The 20,527-nt window shown below is 50.8% G+C and overlaps 1 protein-coding gene across 5 annotated transcripts in view; it reads right to left on the bottom strand.

Moving 5' to 3' along the window:
• MYLK (myosin light chain kinase) overlaps positions 1–20,527 on the bottom strand; it is a 268,669-nt gene that overhangs the window by 10,018 nt on the left and 238,124 nt on the right. For 3 of the 5 annotated variants that reach the window (XM_049710437.1, XM_049710436.1, XM_049710438.1), the window contains 5 exons: positions 19,641–19,844; positions 13,560–13,777; positions 12,184–12,307; positions 3,943–4,095; positions 1,179–1,302 (listed from right to left, as the gene is read on the bottom strand). In XM_049710437.1, the coding sequence (XP_049566394.1) occupies positions 1,179–1,302; positions 3,943–4,095; positions 12,184–12,307; positions 13,560–13,777; positions 19,641–19,844 (823 nt within the window). The other 2 variants (XM_033403905.2, XM_033403906.2) reach the window with 2 other exon arrangements.

Below are 20,527 nucleotides of genomic sequence, written 5' to 3'. Positions count from 1 at the left end.
CCAGCTAAAAGACTGCTCCTGTCAGGCCAGCATGATCAGGGTGAGGTCCAGTTCCCACCTCTGCGCCTTTTCCTCCGTCTGTGCTGTTATCCCCTCCTCTCTGTGCTCTACTCATGTTCCATGGCCAACTTCAGACTCCTGTCAGACTCACATCCACCTCTGGTGTGACTGGTTCCATTCTCTGTCCGCACTCACATATATGGGAATGGAGAGCTATAGTGAACATTTGTAATTCTTGGTGTGTGTTATGTCCTTTTATGTCTATTTGCTTCAGGTCCCTGTTACACTGTACATTCCTTGAGTATAGAAACCATGCACCCTCCAGTAGCCCAGGAATTTTATAATACTAGTAGTGATAATAGAAATAAAATAGATCATGATAAGTTCTCTATGGTTTTGGATGATCATTTTCTCCATCTGCTAACAATCAGAGGCGATTTGTGTCATTAAGCTGTGTGCTGTTAAGACTCTGTATGCTGGAGCCAGTCTCTGGGTTTGAATCCTGGCTTTCCCACTTACTAGCTGTGACCCTGGGTGACCTTCCTAACCTTTCTCTGCTTTGTTTGTCTGAGAACTGGGGATAACAATAGTACCTGCCTCCCAGGATTAAAAAACTACATAGAGAGTGCTTTGAATGTTCCCTATACGTGGCCAGCCCTCCATACATATTGGCTACCGATCTCATCTGTGAACACTTACTATGTGCCAGGCCATGTGCTAAAGGCCAGATGAATATTCTCTCATATAATTCTCACAACAGTGAGAATCTCACAAAGATTTGGTACCACTAATATCCCCATTTTATAGATGAGAAAACGAAGGCACAGCAAGGTTAAGTAACTTGGCTAAGGACATGTAGCTAGTAACATGCAACCTCTCTATGTCTCTCCCATGTCTCTCTTTGTGGAACATGTGCCCACCTCCTTCACTGTAAAGAAATGCAAGACCATCACGCTACCTATAAGGAGATCACATTCTCCAGGGCTGCCAAATAGTCCTAAAGGTGACATTGCTCGTCCCTAGTCACGAAGACATGGAATGTCAGTCTTGGTCCCAGACTATTTCAGAAACAAATGTAAACATTTTTGGAGTGAGGCCAGGGCAAGTTGGGAATGAGGGTAGCTTGAATAAAGCAATTATGAGGGGCGACATCCCAGTCCAAAGTGACCCCTCATTACCTGCCATTTTCTTCTTGCCATGTACTTCTTCATCCGGTCCTTGGAGAGTTTCTTGGCCTCCATGTTCTTGGTGTCTTTCATTAGCCATGTATGCTGAAGGCACTGGCTGCAGTCCAAGCGGTTTCTAATAGAGGCAGAGATCAGAGGGTTTCTGAGCAGAAGGGGACCACAGAGACTGCTGGTCAGATCAGAAACGAGAGGTCACCTGTCCCTAGTTACACAGGGCAGAGCCCAGGGCTGTCTGCTCCCAGTCCATCCACCATGGTGAGAATCACTGTGCTCTTGGCCTTTTTCCTCTCTTGGTCTGGGTTACACTGACTAGACCCAGAATACATTAGTGTTGAGAAAGCCTAAACACCAGTAAGCAACTGGAGTCTCATGACCTGCCCTTGGGGTCTAGGGAGGCTAAGTGCTGGAGGGCAGACATGTCTGGGAATGACTGGCACCGTATTCCAGGGTGGGGTCATTCTGCTGGTCACGTGGGGGCTGGGAACTGTGGAGGCCCGATCCTTCTGCCTCCTTGTCTGATGGAGAGAAGAGTGAAACCTTAGGCCCAAACCTTCGAGAATCAGTGAACTCTCAAATCTTATGGTGTGGTTGAGTATCAGGTTTTTCCCATTAAAACTCAGAGATCACATTCTCTGGGCCTGGGGTCACAGCCTAACTGGCCAGTGGTGGAAGGTACCTGGCCACACTCAGGCAGGCAGCTCCTACATGAGCTAGATACAAAATAAGCATCCAGCTTTGTACAACCTATGAATTATGACAACCTTAGAACTGCACTGAAACTCATTTAATCTTCTGAAAGCTCTGGGAATCTAGAAATATTTCAGGGCCATCACCTTAATTGTCATAGGACTAATGAAGCCCAAAATACCAAGTGCTAACATATGTCGAAAAATGAGTAAAAGTAAATTTGCTAACTATAGCAAATGTAGTGGTCTTTAGATAAGGGGATATGGATTATTTTAATTTTCTTATATTCAAAGTTTGTACAACTTACATGTATTAACTTATAATAGAAAAACATTTTTTAAAGTGCTGATAGATGGAGATTTCTGGTTGAAGAGATGCTGAGTTTGAGTTTATGGGAATCTAGTGTCTTGATCTATATGAAATCAATTCTTTGGTGAGTCCATTTTACGAGCACAGAGAAGCCAACACGTTTCTGAATAAACTCAAGGTCAGGTGAGAAAATAGGGTATACACACAATACCTCATTTACCACATCTTGGGTGAATGAAGCCTGGTTGACAGAAGCCATCCTTGGACCAGAGTTGTTAGGAAGGAGATCCGCACCTCCCTGAGGCACCTGGGGAGCGGGGACCCATCACACGGGAGGGGCATCTCGGCCCCCCGCAACATCTAGATCCTCCTTGGGTCACGCCTGCTTCTGAGGTGAAGACTGGGGCAGCAAAGTGCTAAAAAGACCTCGCTGTCAAGGAGTGTGGAATGTCTCCTTTGGAGGAGTTTGGCCCTGAGCTGGCTAAAAAGGACTGAGAGGTGGGTGCGTAACCAGAAAACCAGACCGAACCACTTAAGAGACCCTCTAGCCTCGCTCCTTTAGCAACTGTGCTCTCATGTCCCAGACAGGATTTCCCCCAGAGGGGGCAAGACGACCGACAGCCTCACAGGGGTCTGCGGGCCAGGGAGACAGGGCAGAACCTAGGCCACAAAGTCCCCTTGGTGCACATGCAGAGCCTCTGGGCTGACTCCTCCCGCCTTCCTCCGGCACGCCACCCGTTTCAACACCACCTTCTGGGGAAAAGCTTACAGCTGCTTGTATTGCCAAATACGACTCCCCGGGGCCCCTGGAGCCAGGCCTTGCCTCATCTGGCCACCTGTTCACAGAGTGGGTGAGGCGCCCGACAGCCCGTGGCCCCCCGCCGACACCCCACCACTCCCTTGCCCTGCTGCAGGCCGGCCCTCCCGGCACGTGCACGGCCCCTCTCCATTTCCTACCGTAACGGTAGCTGCTTCCCCTCGCCAGTGAATTCTCTCCAGCCACACCAAGACCCCCTCAACCTCCCCTCCTCTGCTCTAGCCTCCTCTACTGCTCCCACCTCCATCCTCTTCCCCCTGAAATACTGACTGAGCACCTTGGGCGTCTGACCTTTCCTCACAGCCTTAGGCCGTCTATATGCCTGAACACTCAGGCCTCCTGACGTTCACAGATGTTCTTTATTGTCATCTGCTGACCACCTGGGCAGCTCCAGGCAGCCCCAGAAGGTGGAGGAGAGAACCTCACAGTCTGCACGGTTGCAGGGGACAGAGATGGAGCTGGGCCCAGTGGCCTGGGGTCACAGCCTAACTGGCCAGTGGTGGAAGGTACCTGGCCACACTCAGGCAGGCAGCTCCTACATGATCTAGATACAAAATAAGCATCCAGCCAGAATAGCTAGGAGTATGGTCAGGACCGGCAAATAGGGTACCTCCCCTGCAAGCCCCAGAAGGGGGGCTGAGGTTTCAGCAGGGCGGCTGCAGGCCACAGCTGTACACGGAAAATAAAAGGGGCTGTCGTTATTCACACACAAGCTGCCTCATTCCGTCAACAGGCAGTCAAGCGCTGCTTTTCAGGTGAGGTTTCTGTGCTTCGAAAGACAGGAGAGTGTCGGGCACCAGGGAGCAGGACCCTCGCGCACGCAGTGCCCATCCTCCCCTCCTCGGGTGCGGAGGGGCCCACGACAGGGAAAGAGAGTCCCTGCCTCTGGACCCCAGTCCGGGGAGTGGGGAGGCCGAAAAGACTGAAATCGCGACCCATTACTTCATATCTTTCTTTAGCAAGCTGCTGATAAAGTCCTTGGCGTCATCGGAGATCTCATCGAAGGCCTCGTCGTCAAAGTCCCAGGTGGCTGAGGTGACGTTGGCTAAGGTTTCGTTATCGTTGTCACCCATGAAGGGGGACAGTCCACTGACCCTGGGGGAGGAGAGAGGAGAGCAGTGAGTGGGGGAGGCCAGCAGGGAGGGCGGTCCCGCCAGGGGAGCGCTCCCTGAGGTCAGAGGTGAGAGCGCCCCCCACGCCCCCACGCCTGCCTCCCCTCCCACCCAGGAGAGAAGGGGGCGTGGCTCTCAGCCTCTGCCCGCTGGCTCACTCACTGTACTTCTGGGGTGTCGCCCGCCTGTTGACACCACCTGCCTGTGAAGCTGAGGCGGAGGGACTTTTCTTCAGTTTACCACTTCCACACAGCACTGCAGGGCCTTCCTCCCTGCCTTCTGTTCTTCCCCAACACCCAGGCGAGAACTTCGCCCTGCAGAACCTTCTCCAAGGTCCTGGGGGGAGGAATGGCCTCCTTCGCAGGGCTCCAGGCATGCGCGCGCGCGCACACACACACACGCGCGCGCGCGCGCACACACACACACACACACACACACACACACACACACACACACACGTGGACTGGTCACGTGGTACAGCACTCATCACTGCACCCTGTCCCGCCCTCCCACCTCTCACCATCAGCATCAAGAACAGGGCCAGCCCAAGTGGGGCTCGGCAAGGGTGTGTCCACGAAGGGTGGACCTGCAATGCGGGTCGGTGATCCATCTATACCTGACGTCAATGCGCCTGAGGCATTTAGGCCAAACCAGAAAACTTCCCTCAGAGGAACCATGGCCTGTTCATTCGCTGGGTGACCTTGGACAATTCCCCTCATCTCTCTGTGTCAGCTTCCTCCTCTGTTAGATGGACAACCTGCTACTTGGAGTGGTCACCACTGCCACCTCTCCCTGTTCTCCTTCTCCTGTGTCCTCATTCTCATAACAGCAGACATCTATCAAATGTTCACTATGTGCCATGCACTGGGCAGAGAGCTAAAACAGATGGACTCATTCAGTCTTAACACCACCCTTTAAGGCAGGTAACTCATTACTTCGTTTAACAGATAAGGAAACTGAGGCACCAAGTGGGGGTAAGTAACTTGCTCAAGGATTTGCAGTCAATGAGCCTATTTCTTTTTTTTCTTTTTCTTTTTTTTTTTTTTGCGGTACGCGGGCCTCTCACTGTCGCGGCCCCCCCTTTGCGGAGCACAGGCTACGGACGTGCAGGCTCAGCGGCCATGGCTCACGGGCCCAGCTGCTCCGCGGCATGTGGGATCCTCCCGAACTGGGGCACGAACCCGTGACCCCTGCATCGGCAGGCAGACTCTCAACCACTGCGCCACCAGAAAAGCCCAATGAGCCTATTGCTTAACCGCTAATTTGTACAGTCATTTCTAGGAAGATGAAGTAAATCACAGCGTACAGCACTGGCAGGAGGCCTGGTCCGCAGTACGGAGCTTGGTCTGTGACCATAGCTATTATGCAGTTCTTCTGTACACAGTTCACCCCCACTGCCCCATCAATCTGTGATCTCTGGAATGACTCACTTACCAATAGCTTAAGCCAAATAAAATTTGGAAGGTAAAGTATCTCAAAGCCGAACGGAGCAGACGTCTGGCTTACTGGCCTCACTTCTCACCTCTGGCGGGCACCTCATCTTCCCCCCAGCCGTGCAGCCCGCCACTCACCCTGACCTAGGGCCAGCTTCATGGGCCTTGGAAGAGCCCCACTCTTGGCTTCATGCTCTGCTGCCATCATTTTGAAATTCTTAATGTTTATACAAGTCACCCCACCTTTTTATGCCGCACTGGGCCCTATGATCTATGTAGCTGGTCCTGCCCTGTCCCCACCTGAGCCCCATGAGATGGATCTAGGGCCCTCATGCCATCAACCTTCTAAGTTAAGGCTTCACTAACAACCCTTTCCCCAAATCCCTCATCATAAACAATAATGCAAACCCCTCGGGAGCTGTTTTGGCATCCAAGAGGCATCAGCTTATGAAATACACTCGGCCCTGAAAACTAAGTTTTGTAAAACAAAATCTATTGAAATATTGCAAGGAAAGCTTGCCATGGGAGGAACCCTCTGGTGAAAATCTTCATTAAAAAGAAGAAAAAGAGCTTTTTCGGTGTGAATTATCTCACCCTAATCAACATATTTGTGCTTTTGAATAAAAGAGTTTTATAGATGGCATTAAAATGTCTTAAAGCAAGACACCCATTTATGTTCTGAGAAGGCATGGAGATAATCATTCTCGATCATATCACAATGAGGGAAGGGTGGGACCTCACCAGGCCAGAGTCTGTGCTGTTATATGCTATTCCTTTCCCCTGTCTGGGCCTCAGCTTCCCCCCTTATACACCAAGGGTACTGGACTAGAATTCCTAGGGGCTCCCAGGAAGCCCATAGGCTTAACTAGTCCCATCAAGAAGCAGCCTGACTCTTGCTTGCCAGCTACATGCTTCATTCTGTCTCTGCCCTTTCCATTTGAAACAAAGAGGGGAAGTCCTACAGCACTCCAAGAGATCGGCGGGAGGTGGGGGAGGGGGCAGGGAAGTAAACAACCCTGCTGTGGAATGCTGAAAGGCCGCCTTCTGTAAACCTCCTTTCCTAATTAGGAACTGTCATCCTGCAAAGATAGGGCTTAATCTCTGTGATGTTCATAGTTGGGGAGAGCCTCCTCTCCTCTGGCCTCTGGCACTCCTCCTTCCTGGCAGCCCATCCATCTGAAATCCCCCCCAAGCCTTGGCTGGCTCCTCACCTGCCCCAGCTCCCCCAGCATTCCCCCTGATAAACAGTACGTCTCTAAAATAAAAAATATGCAGAGCCTGACGATGAAGACAGTATTCGAATTTTAGTAACGCCTTTCCGTGGTGGTGGGATTTTGCAGAATTTTTAAACTTCCTTTCTTGTACTTTTTCTTTATTGCTAGAATTTGCATAGGATCATATATGGTTGGGTTGTTCAACCCAATTAACAAACATAGTAACCCTAGCATTAAAAACACAGCTACTCACCTCTTTTCCTAGTCTTACCTAGGTTTTAACTGAAGGGGATCAGAGTATACCACCCCAAAATATGAACTTGGGCATAAAAATTGCCTTGAGCTGAAGGCAATTAGCCCTTTGTCCTCCCTCTTTCTGTCTAAAAGCAGGACATAAATTTCTCTTTGTTAAGGTGACATAAATTTCCATTTGTTCTATTTGTCCATTTCTTCTCTTCCCAGGAAGAGGAGAAAGACTGTCATCTGCATATTAGATATCGACGAACAGTCCCTATACATTTCCTAGTCACCTTGTCACAATTTACTCCCTCCAGAAGCTCCAAACCCTTTTTCCTTCATCTAGTTATTTCTGTATAATTTACCACTCTTTGTTAAAGTAGTATATAAGCCCCAAATTTTAAAGGTAACTTGAGTCACATTTCTTTATGAACACCTGTGCCTATGTACATAATTAAATCTGTTTTCTTTTTGTTAATCTGTCCTTTTAAAAAGAAATTTATTTATTTGGTTGTGCCGGGTCTTAGTTGCTGCATGTGGGCTCCTTAGTTGTGGCATGTGAAGTGTTAGTTGCAGCACGCATATGGGATCTAGTTCCCTGGCCAGGGATCGAACCCGGGCCCCCTGCATTGGGAGCGTGGAGTCTTAGCCACTGTGCCATCAGGGAAGTCCCGTTAAACTGTCTTTTGTCAGTTTGACTTGCAGACCCCCAAGAACTGAACCAAAGAGGTAGAGGAAAGTGTTTTTCTCCCCAACATAACCAGTGAATTTGTCTGGTTTTCACAAAATTGTCATCAGTGTGGGCAAGTTCTTGGATGCTCTACTTTTTCCTCACTTGACATTGTCTTTCACAAGTGTATACAGAGTCTCAATGTTCATTTTTAATGGTTAAATATTAGTCTTTGTGCTAATGAGTCAACTAAGGACATGACTGCAGGGTGTTCTAATTTCTTAATCTCTTACTGCAGCCAAACCTTACCAGGGAATCTGATGCGGGGGCGTGTTCTGCTTGGAGGACAGAGCATGAGGAGACAGAAGGCAGAAATGCCTCTTGAATTACACTTTCTCTGTGGTGCTTTTTAAGCAGATGATTCCACTGCATGAATGGCCAGCAAAGGAGGCCATACATCTTCCAGCAGAACTACTGAGCGCTTAGGAAGGGGTTAGTATTTTATCCCATTTTATCCTTGGGATGCTCATTCCCTGGTGTGGTGGGAAGATTTGAGAGGGCTGGTCAGGCCCCACAGGAAGAGCTGGGCATCGTTTTGTGCAGTAGCCTAGGAAAGACAGACCCAGGGTTTAGTCATGTTAACCACAGCCCAAGTCCCTGGAGAGCAAAACCTGCGGGTGGTGTCTGGGCCTGGTGTGGATGTGGGGTGCCTGGAGGTCTCAGGACCTGCAACAGAGAGCATGTCTGGACTCAGCAGCTAAGAGGGAAGAAGCAGCCCTGGGTGGAGCTCCTGGATCCCTCTGAAGAGCCCTGCATGCAAATCTGAGTCTGAGTAGGTACCTGATGCTTGGGCCCTGGGACTTCTCCCCAGCTCGCTAGGCTGCTGTCCCCAGAAGTTAGATTCCAGACGGGGATGGACCTGCCTCGCTGGACCATGGTACGTGCTCACAGATGAGCTGAGATGGGACGTCTGCTGCTGAGCACAGCAGGAAGATGGCAGGGAGGAGAAAGCAGGGCAGCAGGTTGGGGGAGGGGAGGAGGAGAAGGAATTCTGGGGTAGGGGTGAGGGCAGGGCACAGAGAAGGGTTTTGGTGTCTCCACAGGCAGTAAGGGAACAGCAAGTCCTAAGGAAATGGGGGGAGGGAGATAAGAGAGGGAAGGAGGTCTTAGAAAAGGAGGCGGGGCTTAGAATTTCTTCACCGTTGAAGTGTGGCCTAGAGAGCCTGGTCCTCTCTCTTCCTGCCAGAAACCAATGGGTATTGGTAAGAGCAGAAGTCTCCAGCAGATCCACGAAACCTGCTTCTCCCTTCAGAATCAGGGGTGAAAGGGTAAAGGGCCCCCAACCCCACCTGCTACATCTCTACCCTGCCTGGGGACCCTGGGCAGGCAGTGGAGCCAGGTCTCCTGTACCGTGACAGGCTCTGCCCCGATCTCTCCGAGGGTGTGAGAAGGAGTTCCTTCAGCAAAGTCAAAACAACTTACGGGACACAGCTGCTCACTTAGGAGGTGCTCACCAAATCTGCGCTGAGGGATACACCTGTTATCACTTGTCCCCCAGCTCTCCATACCTCACTGGCCCCAGAAAGGAGATGGTGGGGAGCGGGGGGCATCCTCTGGCACAAACAAACAAGGAAGGTGACCCTGACAAGGACTCCAAGCTCCAAAGAGAGGGATGGAGGGTGCACGAGGGCCGCCAGAGAACCTCTTCTGGGGGCTTGCGGCAGTGGCTCCAGAATTCTGCAGAGCAGGGGCTGGGCGGAAGCAATCTGGCTGCGCCTTCCGTTCTCACACCACATGCCCTGCTGACAGCCCTAGCTGAGGAGAGAGACTCCCAGACCTCAGTCCCCACTGTGAGAGCAGCAGGAAACGTCCCGCAGGGCAGAGCAGCCCGGATGCTGGGGAGGCTACAGGAGGCTGCGTAGGGCTGGCCTGTGTCCGCCACCCCCACTGCTCACCTGCCCCCCTTCCACAGGCACCTCTCCACCCTCCTCCCGCCTCCGTCCGGATGCCTTCAGGCTGGTGCCCCGTTCATCAAAATTATTTTCCCCCCATTTCAAAAAGCCCTTCCCTATTCCTAGGTCTCAGCTTTAAAAGTAATCTAGCAAACCATGTAATCCAAATTACTTCTTCCACCTCAAAGAATTTTCATTTTAAAATAAAGTGCTCTTATGAGCCAGTAATTCTAGTTCTAGATTATATATCCAACAGAAATGCATAAAGATATTCACTAAAGCACGTGTACCGGAATACTCACAATAACCCGAACTGGAATCTAGCCCATCGGCACAGAATGGATAAGTCAACTGGATGAAGTTCACAGGGTGAAACACTATACAGCACCGAGAATGAACAGCCTACAGCTACACACCATAACGTGAATGGGGGCCACAAACAAGGTGGGGCAAAAGCCAGACACATCTTTCTGTATGATTTCTTTTACATAAAGTTCAAAAGCAGGTGAACATGGTGCGTGATGTTAGAATGGGGATCAGGTTACCCCTGAGGGAGTAACCAGAGCCTGGGCACCGGGAGGGCTGCGGGCCTGGTATTGTGTGGTTTCCGGGTCTAGGTATAGGTGTGTTTACTGTGCAAATTCACTGAGCGTCTAGTCACCGGTCTGGCCCTGACCCGTAGGGAGACTGATCGTCCTAGTTTGCCCAGGATAGTCCTCACTGCAGCACTGAAAGTCCCGTATCCTGGGAAACCCATCAGTGCTGGGTGAACTGGGACAGCTGGCCATGCTCTAGGACTGTGGGAAGTGGGCAGCCATGTGGGCTTCCCTGGCTCCTGTGACCTCAATGCCCAATGAAGATCGAATCTCTGCCATGCCCCACCCCCAGGTTTATTCTGAGGCCCAAACAGATGGTCCTGATTCTACAGCAGTGGGAAAACCGATGGAGAGAGTAAGGCAAGTCTCCATGATGGCTGCAGGGGGACCCAGGGCCAAGCCAAGCCACAGGGCAGCTGGGTCTGAACAGAGGGAGCTGACAAAAGACCGTTTCCCAAGACCCTCTCCTGGGCAAAGATCCGGCGTGACCCCATCCAGCCTGGGGCAGCCCCCACTGCCCTGCTCTCCTTTATTTACCAAGGGGCCAGCACTACAGAATCCGGCACAGTTTCCTTCACTCCCCAGCTCCCTTACTCCTGGAGGGGACTGGGTAGGGAGAGGCAGGGAGATGCTCTCCTGGCCAGAGTTTCTTCTCTGCTGCTCTGGGGGAGGCTGTGTGGGTGGGGGTGACCCCAAGCAGGGAAGAAGATGACTCTCTGGGGTACAGAACCTGTGACACAGGTTCAACTGAGGTAGGCTGTCCTCATAGCTCACAGGGAGAGTAAGAGTCCTGAGCACGTGCAAAAGCCACACTGGTGCACACACACACACACACACACACACACACAATCACTCTGCTTCTGCTAAGGCTTTTGTAACAGTGGTTCCTAAACCTGGCTGTGCAGTAGAGTCACCTAAAGCCGTTTCTCACACTGGGGTCTGAAGACCCCATGGATCTAAGAAAGTATTCTTAGAGGTCAATATTCAAGTTTTCTGTGAAAATGTTTAATTTGTCCTTTTGCTTTAACAACAAAAACTTTTTTACAAAATGACTACATGCATGTCTGCATTTTCAGGGAGACCATCCCATAACTGTGTGATGCCACACAAACTCAGGGGCTGCCACTAAGGCTAGTGCCTGCTTGCAGCCTCCGGCTTCAGAGACTAAATCAGTCAAATCCCAACAAGAGGGTGTGCTCTAGGGCCTGGTACTCAAAGGGCTGTCTTCAGACCAGCACCACCAGCAACCAGCGCCTGTTAGGAGTGTGGATTCTCAGGTCCCCTGGAGCTTCTGAATCAGAACTTGTAATCTAAGCAGCCCAGGTGATTCCCTCATATTACTGTCTGTGAAGCACTGGTCTAGATGACTGGCCTTCCCTCTTTTCTCCAGCATTTTTTAACGGAATGGCTTCCTATTTTCCACCTAATTTCCCAATTCTAATTACTACACAGTAGCTTTCTGTTGTCTGTGGGTCCCACTAAAAGCTCTATCATCAAAAGTGCTTATTAATTAGTCTGTATACTGGACGCAGAGATGAGGCTGGAATTTGGGGTCCCTCTGCCGTGAGGATGGGGTGCGGTCCTCTGAAGATGACGATGACACCCACAGCAGATGTACACCTGGCCTCTCTCCCTGCTTCTCTATGGACCCATGTACACACATGAAGGTAAATTCCACGGCACCAGCCACGTTCCTGTCCTCCTGACCAAAGGCCCCTAGGTGGCCAGCATCAAGGACGGTGAGGGCCCCAGAACGGGGTTCTTGCTGTGTAGAGCTAGACGCTCCTGCAGAAGTGTGACGTGGGCCGTGGCCATCACCGGGAGCACAGAAGCCAGGCAGGCCAGCGAGGAAGGGGCTGGGAGCCTACCGCCCTCCTGACTCTAGGCGGGCTCCCCATCAGGACCCGCCCTGGTCCCGTCAACATCAGGGCAGCCTGGGGACCCTCCCGCCGTGTGCCCCAGGACTCACAGGATGTAGCAGATGACCCCGATACTCCACATGTCTGTGGCGTAGCCGATGGGCTCATAGTTGATCACTTCCGGTGCGACGAACTCTGGGGTGCCAAAGAGGACCTTCAGAGAGCCCGCGTTCTCTGCAACCAGGATGGAGAGGGATCAATCGCCAGAACGTCCCTAAGCCAACCCGAGGTCAGCAGATGCCTGGGAGGGACACAGGCGAGGCCGGCCTTCAGCGGCTCTCCTCCTGCAGGACGGCACAGGGACAACAGCCTCCTCGTGGAACAAGGGCATCGACACACCAGTGGAACCGCCCTTCCCCGGATGGAATGGCATGAGTTCCCTGAGACAGGGGTGGTGACTTGTGCTTGAAAATAATCTCTACCATTCAGTCTGTCATTTGTACCCTGCTGCCTGCTTTACGAGGACTTTCCTATTTAATGCTCTGGCCAAGGAGGATGACCCCCATCTCCCAAGGAGAAAAGGGAGGCCCAGGGAGTGACTCCCCCCCAACCCTGCCTCCTGGTAAATGGTGCTCAGGACCTAACCCAGGGGGTCTGACTCCTGAGCCATGTTCCTCCCCTCCCCCACACACCTCTCCACGTCTAGTGTCACATCTCTCTTCCCAGGAGCTGCTGGGAGGTTAGTTGGGAAAAACCGTAACCCTGAGGTGGTGCCTCTGAGCCATAGAGGACCATCACCTGCCAAAATGACTCTTGGGTTGGGTACTCAGGCCCTGAGTGCCTTCCCCTAACGTGCCCTGCCTCCTGAAAGGGCAGGAACAGCAGTGTTGCTTCAGAGAGCCCTGGACTAGGCCCCAGGTCCTCATTCCACCCCAGCTCATCGTGGGACTTGCTGGGCAAAGCTACTGTGAACCTCGGTTTCCTGGTCTACAAATTGAGGCTCATAAAATCTGCCCTGCCTGCCTCCAAGCGTTGCTGTGAGAATCAGATGAGAGAAAGTAGGTGAAAGTGCTCTGGAAACTGTACGGTAGGGTGCAAATGTGAGGAAGCACCATCAGCAAAATGTTCTGCTGCTGAAGGCACCACAGTGAAAAAAATAATAATGATAAAACAAATGAAAACACCTACAAAGTGCTTACCATGTGCGAGGCACTGCTCTTATCCCTCTACCTATATTAACTCAGTGAGCCCATAACAACTCTATGAGGTGAGTCCTACTGTTACCCCAATTTACAGATGAGAAATGTGAGACATAGATTCCCACAGCTAGTAAGTGGGAGGGGCAGTCTCCACGGTCTGTGATCTCAGCTCCAATACAGGCCATCCCCTTTAATACTGTTGTGTCTAATACAGTGCCCGGAACACAAACAGCCATGGCCACTGCCATGACGTGTTGGTGACAACAGGAGAGGTGGCTCGGCCTTACCCAACCTCCTGGCCAGACCGAAGTCGATGAGCTTGATCCTGGTGCCTGTCTTGTTGACACACATGATGTTCTCGGGCTTGAGGTCCAGATGGACAATGCCCTGCTTGTGGATGTACTCCACCCCCTCCGAGATCTGCCTCATGTACTTGATGCACTCCCGCTCGGTCAGCTCAAAGTCCTCATCGATGATGCGCTCGAACAGCTCACCCCCGGACACGCTGTGGGGACAGAGGGGGTGCTCAGACCACAGGAGCAGGGAGCCTGGCTGGCAGGAAGCCTCGCCAGGGCAGGCTCGGGGAAGGGGTCACGGCCAGGAAAGCCCAGTGCATGGGGGTGCCAGGCATTTTCTGCAGCTTCCTGAGTCCCAGCCCACTGCCCCGTTATGTCGGTCCCAGTCTTCCACTGTGTGAGGACGGCCCGGTCCTCCTGGTTTCCTGCTTGGGGGACACCGCCTGTGCCCACTAAGCTTTGGAGGGGTTCAGGGAAGCATCTACTAGGCAGTCTCAGAGGTGGCCATGAACTGAGAGATCTAGAATGATCTCCTAAGCAAAAAGGGTAACTGCCAGGCAACCTCTTTCCCCCAAATGACTATAGATGTAAGGGATTATCCTGTTCTGCAGCCATGTCTTCTGGTCATAAAGAATTGAAGTTTAAAAACTCACAGTACCCATAAGCATTTGTTTTGCATAGCCAGAAACAGAAAAATATCTTCAATAATACAGAGCATCAGCACATTTTGTAAAAGTCATTGGCTGTAACCTATTATACTTACAGTTGTGATCGATTTGCTTCCTCTGGCTAGGCCTATAACATCATTTTACTCCTTCCAGCCATAACTAACTTGCCTCCCTGGCTCCCTGGCCCAGGCTGGGAGTGTAGGACATCCTTCCTGCCTGGATACACTCTGGATCCTGGCCATGGTGGTTCTGGGGCCTGCAGTGGGCGTCTCTTCTAAGGATTGGCCAGCCAGCCTATTTCCCTTCAGTGCAAATGCTGAGTCACATGGGGCCTCTCTGTCCCCCTCTCCCAGCCTTCCAAACCCACCTTCCTTGCTCGCTGCTCTGGAACCTTAAAGCATCCCCTTGGTAACTTATGCAGCATCCAGACATCAGTAAGTTCTTTTTTTACAATGGCCTGTGATCCACCAGCTGAACAAGGTTGAGTGGGCTTCCTTCGGAGCCTGTCCTCTTCCAAGGGCCTTCCCTCTTCTAAGGGAGTCATCACAAAGATGGGAAAGAGCCGAGTTTGAATCCCGTCTCTGTGGCTTGGGCAAGTTACTTAACCTTTCTGAGCCCCAGTTTCCTCATCTGTCCCTCCATCACAGTAGTTAGGAATGAAGGAACCTTTGTAAAGCATCATGTCTGACACACAGTGGGTGCTCAGCACATACTAATTATCATCTGACAACCTGCTGCGGGCCAAGTGGATCTTGTTACTGACCCCTGAGGGAGAGACAAGGACGCACCATGGGGCCCAGCACACGGAAGCCTCTGTGGGTCTCCATCACCACAGGACAAAGACTTCTGGGAGGGCTGAGCGGGTAAAGGTCAATCTGTGCCAGTGGCCGCTGGGGAGCGCTGGAACCAACGCTTTAGAACCAACCAAGAAGGAGGTCCTTGTGTGGCCAGCAGGTGGCGCCTCTGTCCTCAAGCCCTTCATTTCTGTTGCCCGCCACCCAGGCTCTAGGTCAAACTCTAATCTCCGTTCTTAGGTTCCTAGGTTTCAGGCCATTCTTAACATCTCTGAGCCCCAATTTCCTCATCTGTAAGATGCAGATAAAAACAGCACTATCTCACAGGGTTGCTGTGAAGATTGAGTGAATTAATACAGGTAAAGTGCTTAGAAAAGTGCCTGGCATATAGTAAGTGCTCAATAATGTTAATTATCTTTTTTTTTTTTTTCCTTTTTAAAGAACCAGTGGGGGCTCTTGTTGAAAATACAGACTCCCAAGCTTCTCCCCTGAAGATTCTGATTTAGAAAATCTTGGAAGGGTTGTGATCCATATTTTTAATGAGTACCCCAGGTCATTGTTAAAATCAGACAAGTTTGAGAAATATTGGCTTACTCAGTTACCACCCCTGGGAAGCCAGCTGAAATTCATGTCCTCCGAGAAATCACTCCCAATTTCATCATATGATCTTTCCCTCCCTGGGTTCCCACACTCTCATCTCTGCACTTTCCCCATCAAGTCTGCCTTGTCTTAAAGTTGTTTGTGAACATGTCTGGAAAAGGTACGGCTCATCTCTAGACCCTTGTTTTTACCTGGCAATATCTGGCACAGACAAGGTACCCCAAAATGTTTGGTTTTAAATTTAAAATATTCTGAAAAAGCAGGAAACCATTTTTTGCAGTGTCCTTGGGAACGTCTGAGGCAATGAGTGGTGGAAATCTGAGCTGTGGAGATAATTACTGCTGCATTTCTAGAGGTAACCTATTCAGTAGAGGTGCAAATATAGTTTCAAACCTATTCAAATTTAGTTGATGTATTTTGAAAACTGTCCTTGTGGTCCATTTTCAAGGATGGAAGGGGTTACATAAACAGTTCTATATAGGTTTCTTTTCAAAACGCTCAAGACTGTGGGTGGAAAGAAGCTGCCACCCACAGAGATGGGATAAAGCCATGGGCCAAGATTGGGCGGAGGAAATGTGTGCTTAATAAATTAACAGTGATGAGTGAGTGAATGAATGAATGAAAACCTACCTTATTCCAAGGGATCAAATTTATCCCCCAACTGTAGACATTGGCCAGCGCTCACTGGCAGCCAGAAGGACGACACTCCATGGGGCTCCAAACCCAGGCCCTCTCCTCCTTGTCTCATGCCAGCTAGCTGCTTATCCTTTGATCAGTTTTGCCAATGGTAGCATGAAGGTGAGATGGGCAATGGATGGATGACTCAGCTTAAGCTGCACATCTGCTTCAGTGCTCAGGGGCCCACCAGCCCTTGGAATGTCCCAAAAGGACCAGCCCTGACTCCAGGCCCGGAGCCTGAAGGAACTCCTGTATCAGAGCAACACTGCTACAACGATAGGGGCTTGTCTCATAATCGGAGGTCAGAAAGGCTGAAGACACATTAATTCTGGGCTCTCACTGTATCTGAGGCGGCTGATCTGAAGGCTGGGGCCCTGCAATACATTTTCATTTTTCTGTATCACCAGGGATTGTCCTTCTCTTAATCTCAGTTTCTCCACCGAACAAGGAGAAGAGCAAATTGTACTGCTGAAAGCCAACCTTTGCCTTCTCAGTGGCCAGGTCTGTTTAAGCTGGAAGGGGAGTACAGATTGAGTATGAATCTGCTCCTTCTTCTCTGGTCGAGTTCCTATCAAGGGGCAAGCTCCTTACCCCAAGTGCAGGAGAATCAGCTGGCATCTGTGAATGTAAGACTCACTCCTGTCCATGGGGGAGGCGTGGGGTGGAGGGATGAAAGCCAGACCAGCTGAAGCCCTCGTACGTTTTCTCCCAACATTTTCCGTCCAGCTTGCCAACTCCCAATTCCAAGCTAAGTATGGTATTCTGCCCACTGGTTCTGCTGCCCAGCCTCACCCAGGCTTGGTTGCCTCCTACCCGCTCCTGCACCTTCTCACGAGCTTGCTCAAGGTTTAAGTTCCAAAGATAAGACATTTCTTCACATGTCCCCACACGCCCACGCTGCCTGGACCAAGCAACCTGTTCTACAATAAATGTGAAAGGCTGCAGCCCACAGGGCTATTGTGAGGGTATAATGAGTCAGGCCATGGACATGGGCTAAATCTTTCCTAGAAGTGGGGAGGGAAGTTTGAATTCGGGGCTGAAAACTGATTCTAAGAGACGAAGGAAGATTTTCTTTGAATCTGTGTAAAAGTTCCACAGAGCTGCAGAATTTTAGAACCAAAAGGGAGTATAATCCAAATCTCTCTCCTCGCTGAAAGGATTTAATAATTACAAAATCACAGCTCGACAGTAACAGAAGCTGACCCCAGGTTTCCTGAATAGTAGGATTTGTTCCACAAACCAGTTGGGTGTTAAAGTGCTCACAAAATAATTTGAAGTGAAAAAAAGACCAGGATATAGAAAAAGTCAATGCATCATACTCCTAAGAATAACTCGCAATTATACAGCCTGTGCCTGACACATGTTATTCCATCTAATCCCCACATTGTACACGAGATGGTTTATAGCCTCCTTTTACAGATAATAAAACTAATGATTGGCACAGTTGGGCAACTTATTCAAGGTCGTCAACAAGAGGCAGAGCAGGGATTGAAGTGAGGTTTCTGACTCAAGTCTGTCTCTTAACCACGACTGCCTTTCCTGAGGAACACAAACTGAAAGGAAACACAGCAAAGGTTCACGGAGTGAGGGGAGTCAGTTCTCAAACTGGGGATGCCTCACTGGCTTCACCTTTCCCGGGAAAGAACACCGAGATGTTGACACAGTCCTCTCCGAAGGACTGAGATCCCTGAAGCTCGGGATGAGCAGTTCAAGGATGCTGCAGGCAATTTCAGAGTATTGCTAAAGCTTTCAAACGCACATCCCCTTTGATCCAGCACTCCCACACTTCTGGGAGTTTACCCTACAGATGTACACAGGCATGAGTGTAAAGCTATATGTACAAGGTTAGAGACACTGCCTTTTTGCAAAAGCCAAAGCCTGGAAACCATCCAAAACCCTATCAAGAGAAGATGAATAACCTGTGGTCTATGCATGCGCTGAGATCCTAGGGAGCAGGGAGAGTGAGGAAGCCCCCTGGCTACTGATGTGGGCCTCTCTCCAAGATACACTGTTGAATGGAAAGAAGCCAAGTATAGAATATTGAGTGAAACTTGTCTTTGGGTTAAAAGGTGGGAAGTAGGTGTATATATACATACATACATATATATATATTCATATATGAATATGAATATATATATATATAAAATATATGCTTGCATTTTCATAAAGAAACTTTAGAAGGACACAGACAAAACCAACAAAATTGGTTACCGGTGGTGCTGAGGCAGGGTAGGAACAGGGTAGATGGGAGACTGGGGTAGGAATGGGACTTCTCATTGTGTATTCTCTTATATTTTTTTATATGATTGTATCATATACTTTTAAAATTCAGATTAAAAAAGGAAAAGAAATGATTAAAAAATACACATTGGGCTTCCCTGGTGGGGCAGCAGTTGAGAGTCCGCCTGCCGATGGAGGGGACGCGGGTTCGTGCCCCGGTCCGGGAAGATCCCACATGCTGTGGAGCGGCTGGGCCTGTGAGCCATGGCTGCTGAGCCTGTGCGTCCGGAGCCTGTGTTCCGCAACGGGAGAGGCGACAACAGTGAGAGGCCCATGTATCGCAAAACAAAAAAAAACAAACAAAAAAAACACACTACGGAGCATGTCTGGTTTACTGACTCCAGTATGTTTGTGTGTGTGTGTGTGCGTGTGTGTGTGTGTGTGTGTGTGTGTGTGCACATGCAGACCAGCACTCAGAGGGGAGAGAGGTGAAGGACTGGGACTCGAAGAAACAATGGAGTCCAGGAAAGCCTTGGCTGGATGTCATCTGGTCCTCCCCCTGCCTCTGTACAGCCCAGCTCAGAAAGCGCTACTCTTTGGTGAGTGAGAGGTCAAGAGAGAACAAACCAGCGTGGACCAGGGGCACACAGAGCAGAGCAGGAGGACGGGAGCGAGGCTTACACTCCTGCATTCTGAGCTCCCAGCCCTGGGCCCCCTTCTCTCTCACAGGCCGGTTGGGAAGCTGCCCTGTCCCCCCTCTTCTGCTCTAAAGCCATCTCTAGGTCAGAATGCCCTGAATGAAACCAAGGAGCCGAGGGGTAGCCCTGAGCCTTTCACAGGGAGGTGAGGGCGAGAAGGGGGCAGGGGTCCTCAAAGGCCTGCCAGTGTGTTCTGGAGATGAGCAGAGGGGGCTGGTGGGCAGTGGGTCAGGGCCGGCACCGTGCACAGATGGACTGTCCCCAGTGGTCAGCACCCGGCCATACGGGCTGCCGAGTGTCGTGCACATCACACCCTGGCCCACAGTGCTCTCCATCTCGGGGCGGAGGGTGGTGGCGGGACAGCGGGGGAGTCCCACAAGGGGATCCTGGGCCGCCCCGCGGCGGGACACTCACATTTCCAGGACCATGACGATGTTGGCCTTCTCTTCGAAGGCATCCACACACTGGACCAGCTTGGGGTGGTGGAGGCAGTTCATGATGCTGATCTCCTGCCGGATGTTCTCCTTCTCTTTTGCTGAATATGCCTTGAAGAATTTCCCTGCCCAGATTTTTCCAGTTTTCTTCTCTACAAGTCGAAAGACCTGTCCAAATTTCCCACTGTGAATGAAAGGAGGAGAGAAAAAGCAATTTAGCCCAGCTTTCCACTGACCTGGGATTGGCAAGTGATGGACCGTGGGACCCATCTGGCCTCCCTCTTTTTCTAAATAAAGTTTTACTGGAAAACCGCCATGCCCATTTGTGCCCAGATTGTCTGTGGCTGCTTCTGGGTTTCAGGAGCAAAGCAGTCGTTGCAGCATAAACCAAATGGCCCACAAACCCTAAATATCCATCATCTGGCCCTTTACAGAAGAAGTTGGCCAGTCCCTGCTCTAGGTCAGTGAAGCACACTGCGGATGCCGTAAACCTACTCTCCATCACTTGTCAATGTCAGCCCGGGTCTGGCCCCCAACCCTGCCCTAACCCTGTCCAGTCTTGCTGTTCTTTCAGGACTGTCATCTCCTTGGGCTGAGGCCTCAATCTTGGCGACAGACTTCTTTCCCTTTCCCCCGCGAAAGGACCCGTGACGTCAGGTTGGGGAAGTCCTCCCCAGGTACCGGAAATTTCAGAGTGGTTGCCTTCCTTCCACGCCTTTCCAGTACCGGGGGCCTGGAGACAGCCTAGCAAGGCCCCTGCTTCCCACTGTAGGGATGGCAGTGGTGGCATTCCGCTGACACCACTCCCGCCCCAGAGCAGGGTCCTCGTTCTTCAGGACTGCGATGAGGTTGGTGTCACTCCTTTAT

Source organism: Orcinus orca, chromosome 5, assembly GCF_937001465.1.
Source record: "Orcinus orca chromosome 5, mOrcOrc1.1, whole genome shotgun sequence".
NCBI lineage: Eukaryota > Metazoa > Chordata > Mammalia > Artiodactyla > Delphinidae > Orcinus > Orcinus orca.
Note: the sequence above shows the minus strand (reverse complement) of the source record. Positions and strands in the feature narration are given on the sequence as shown.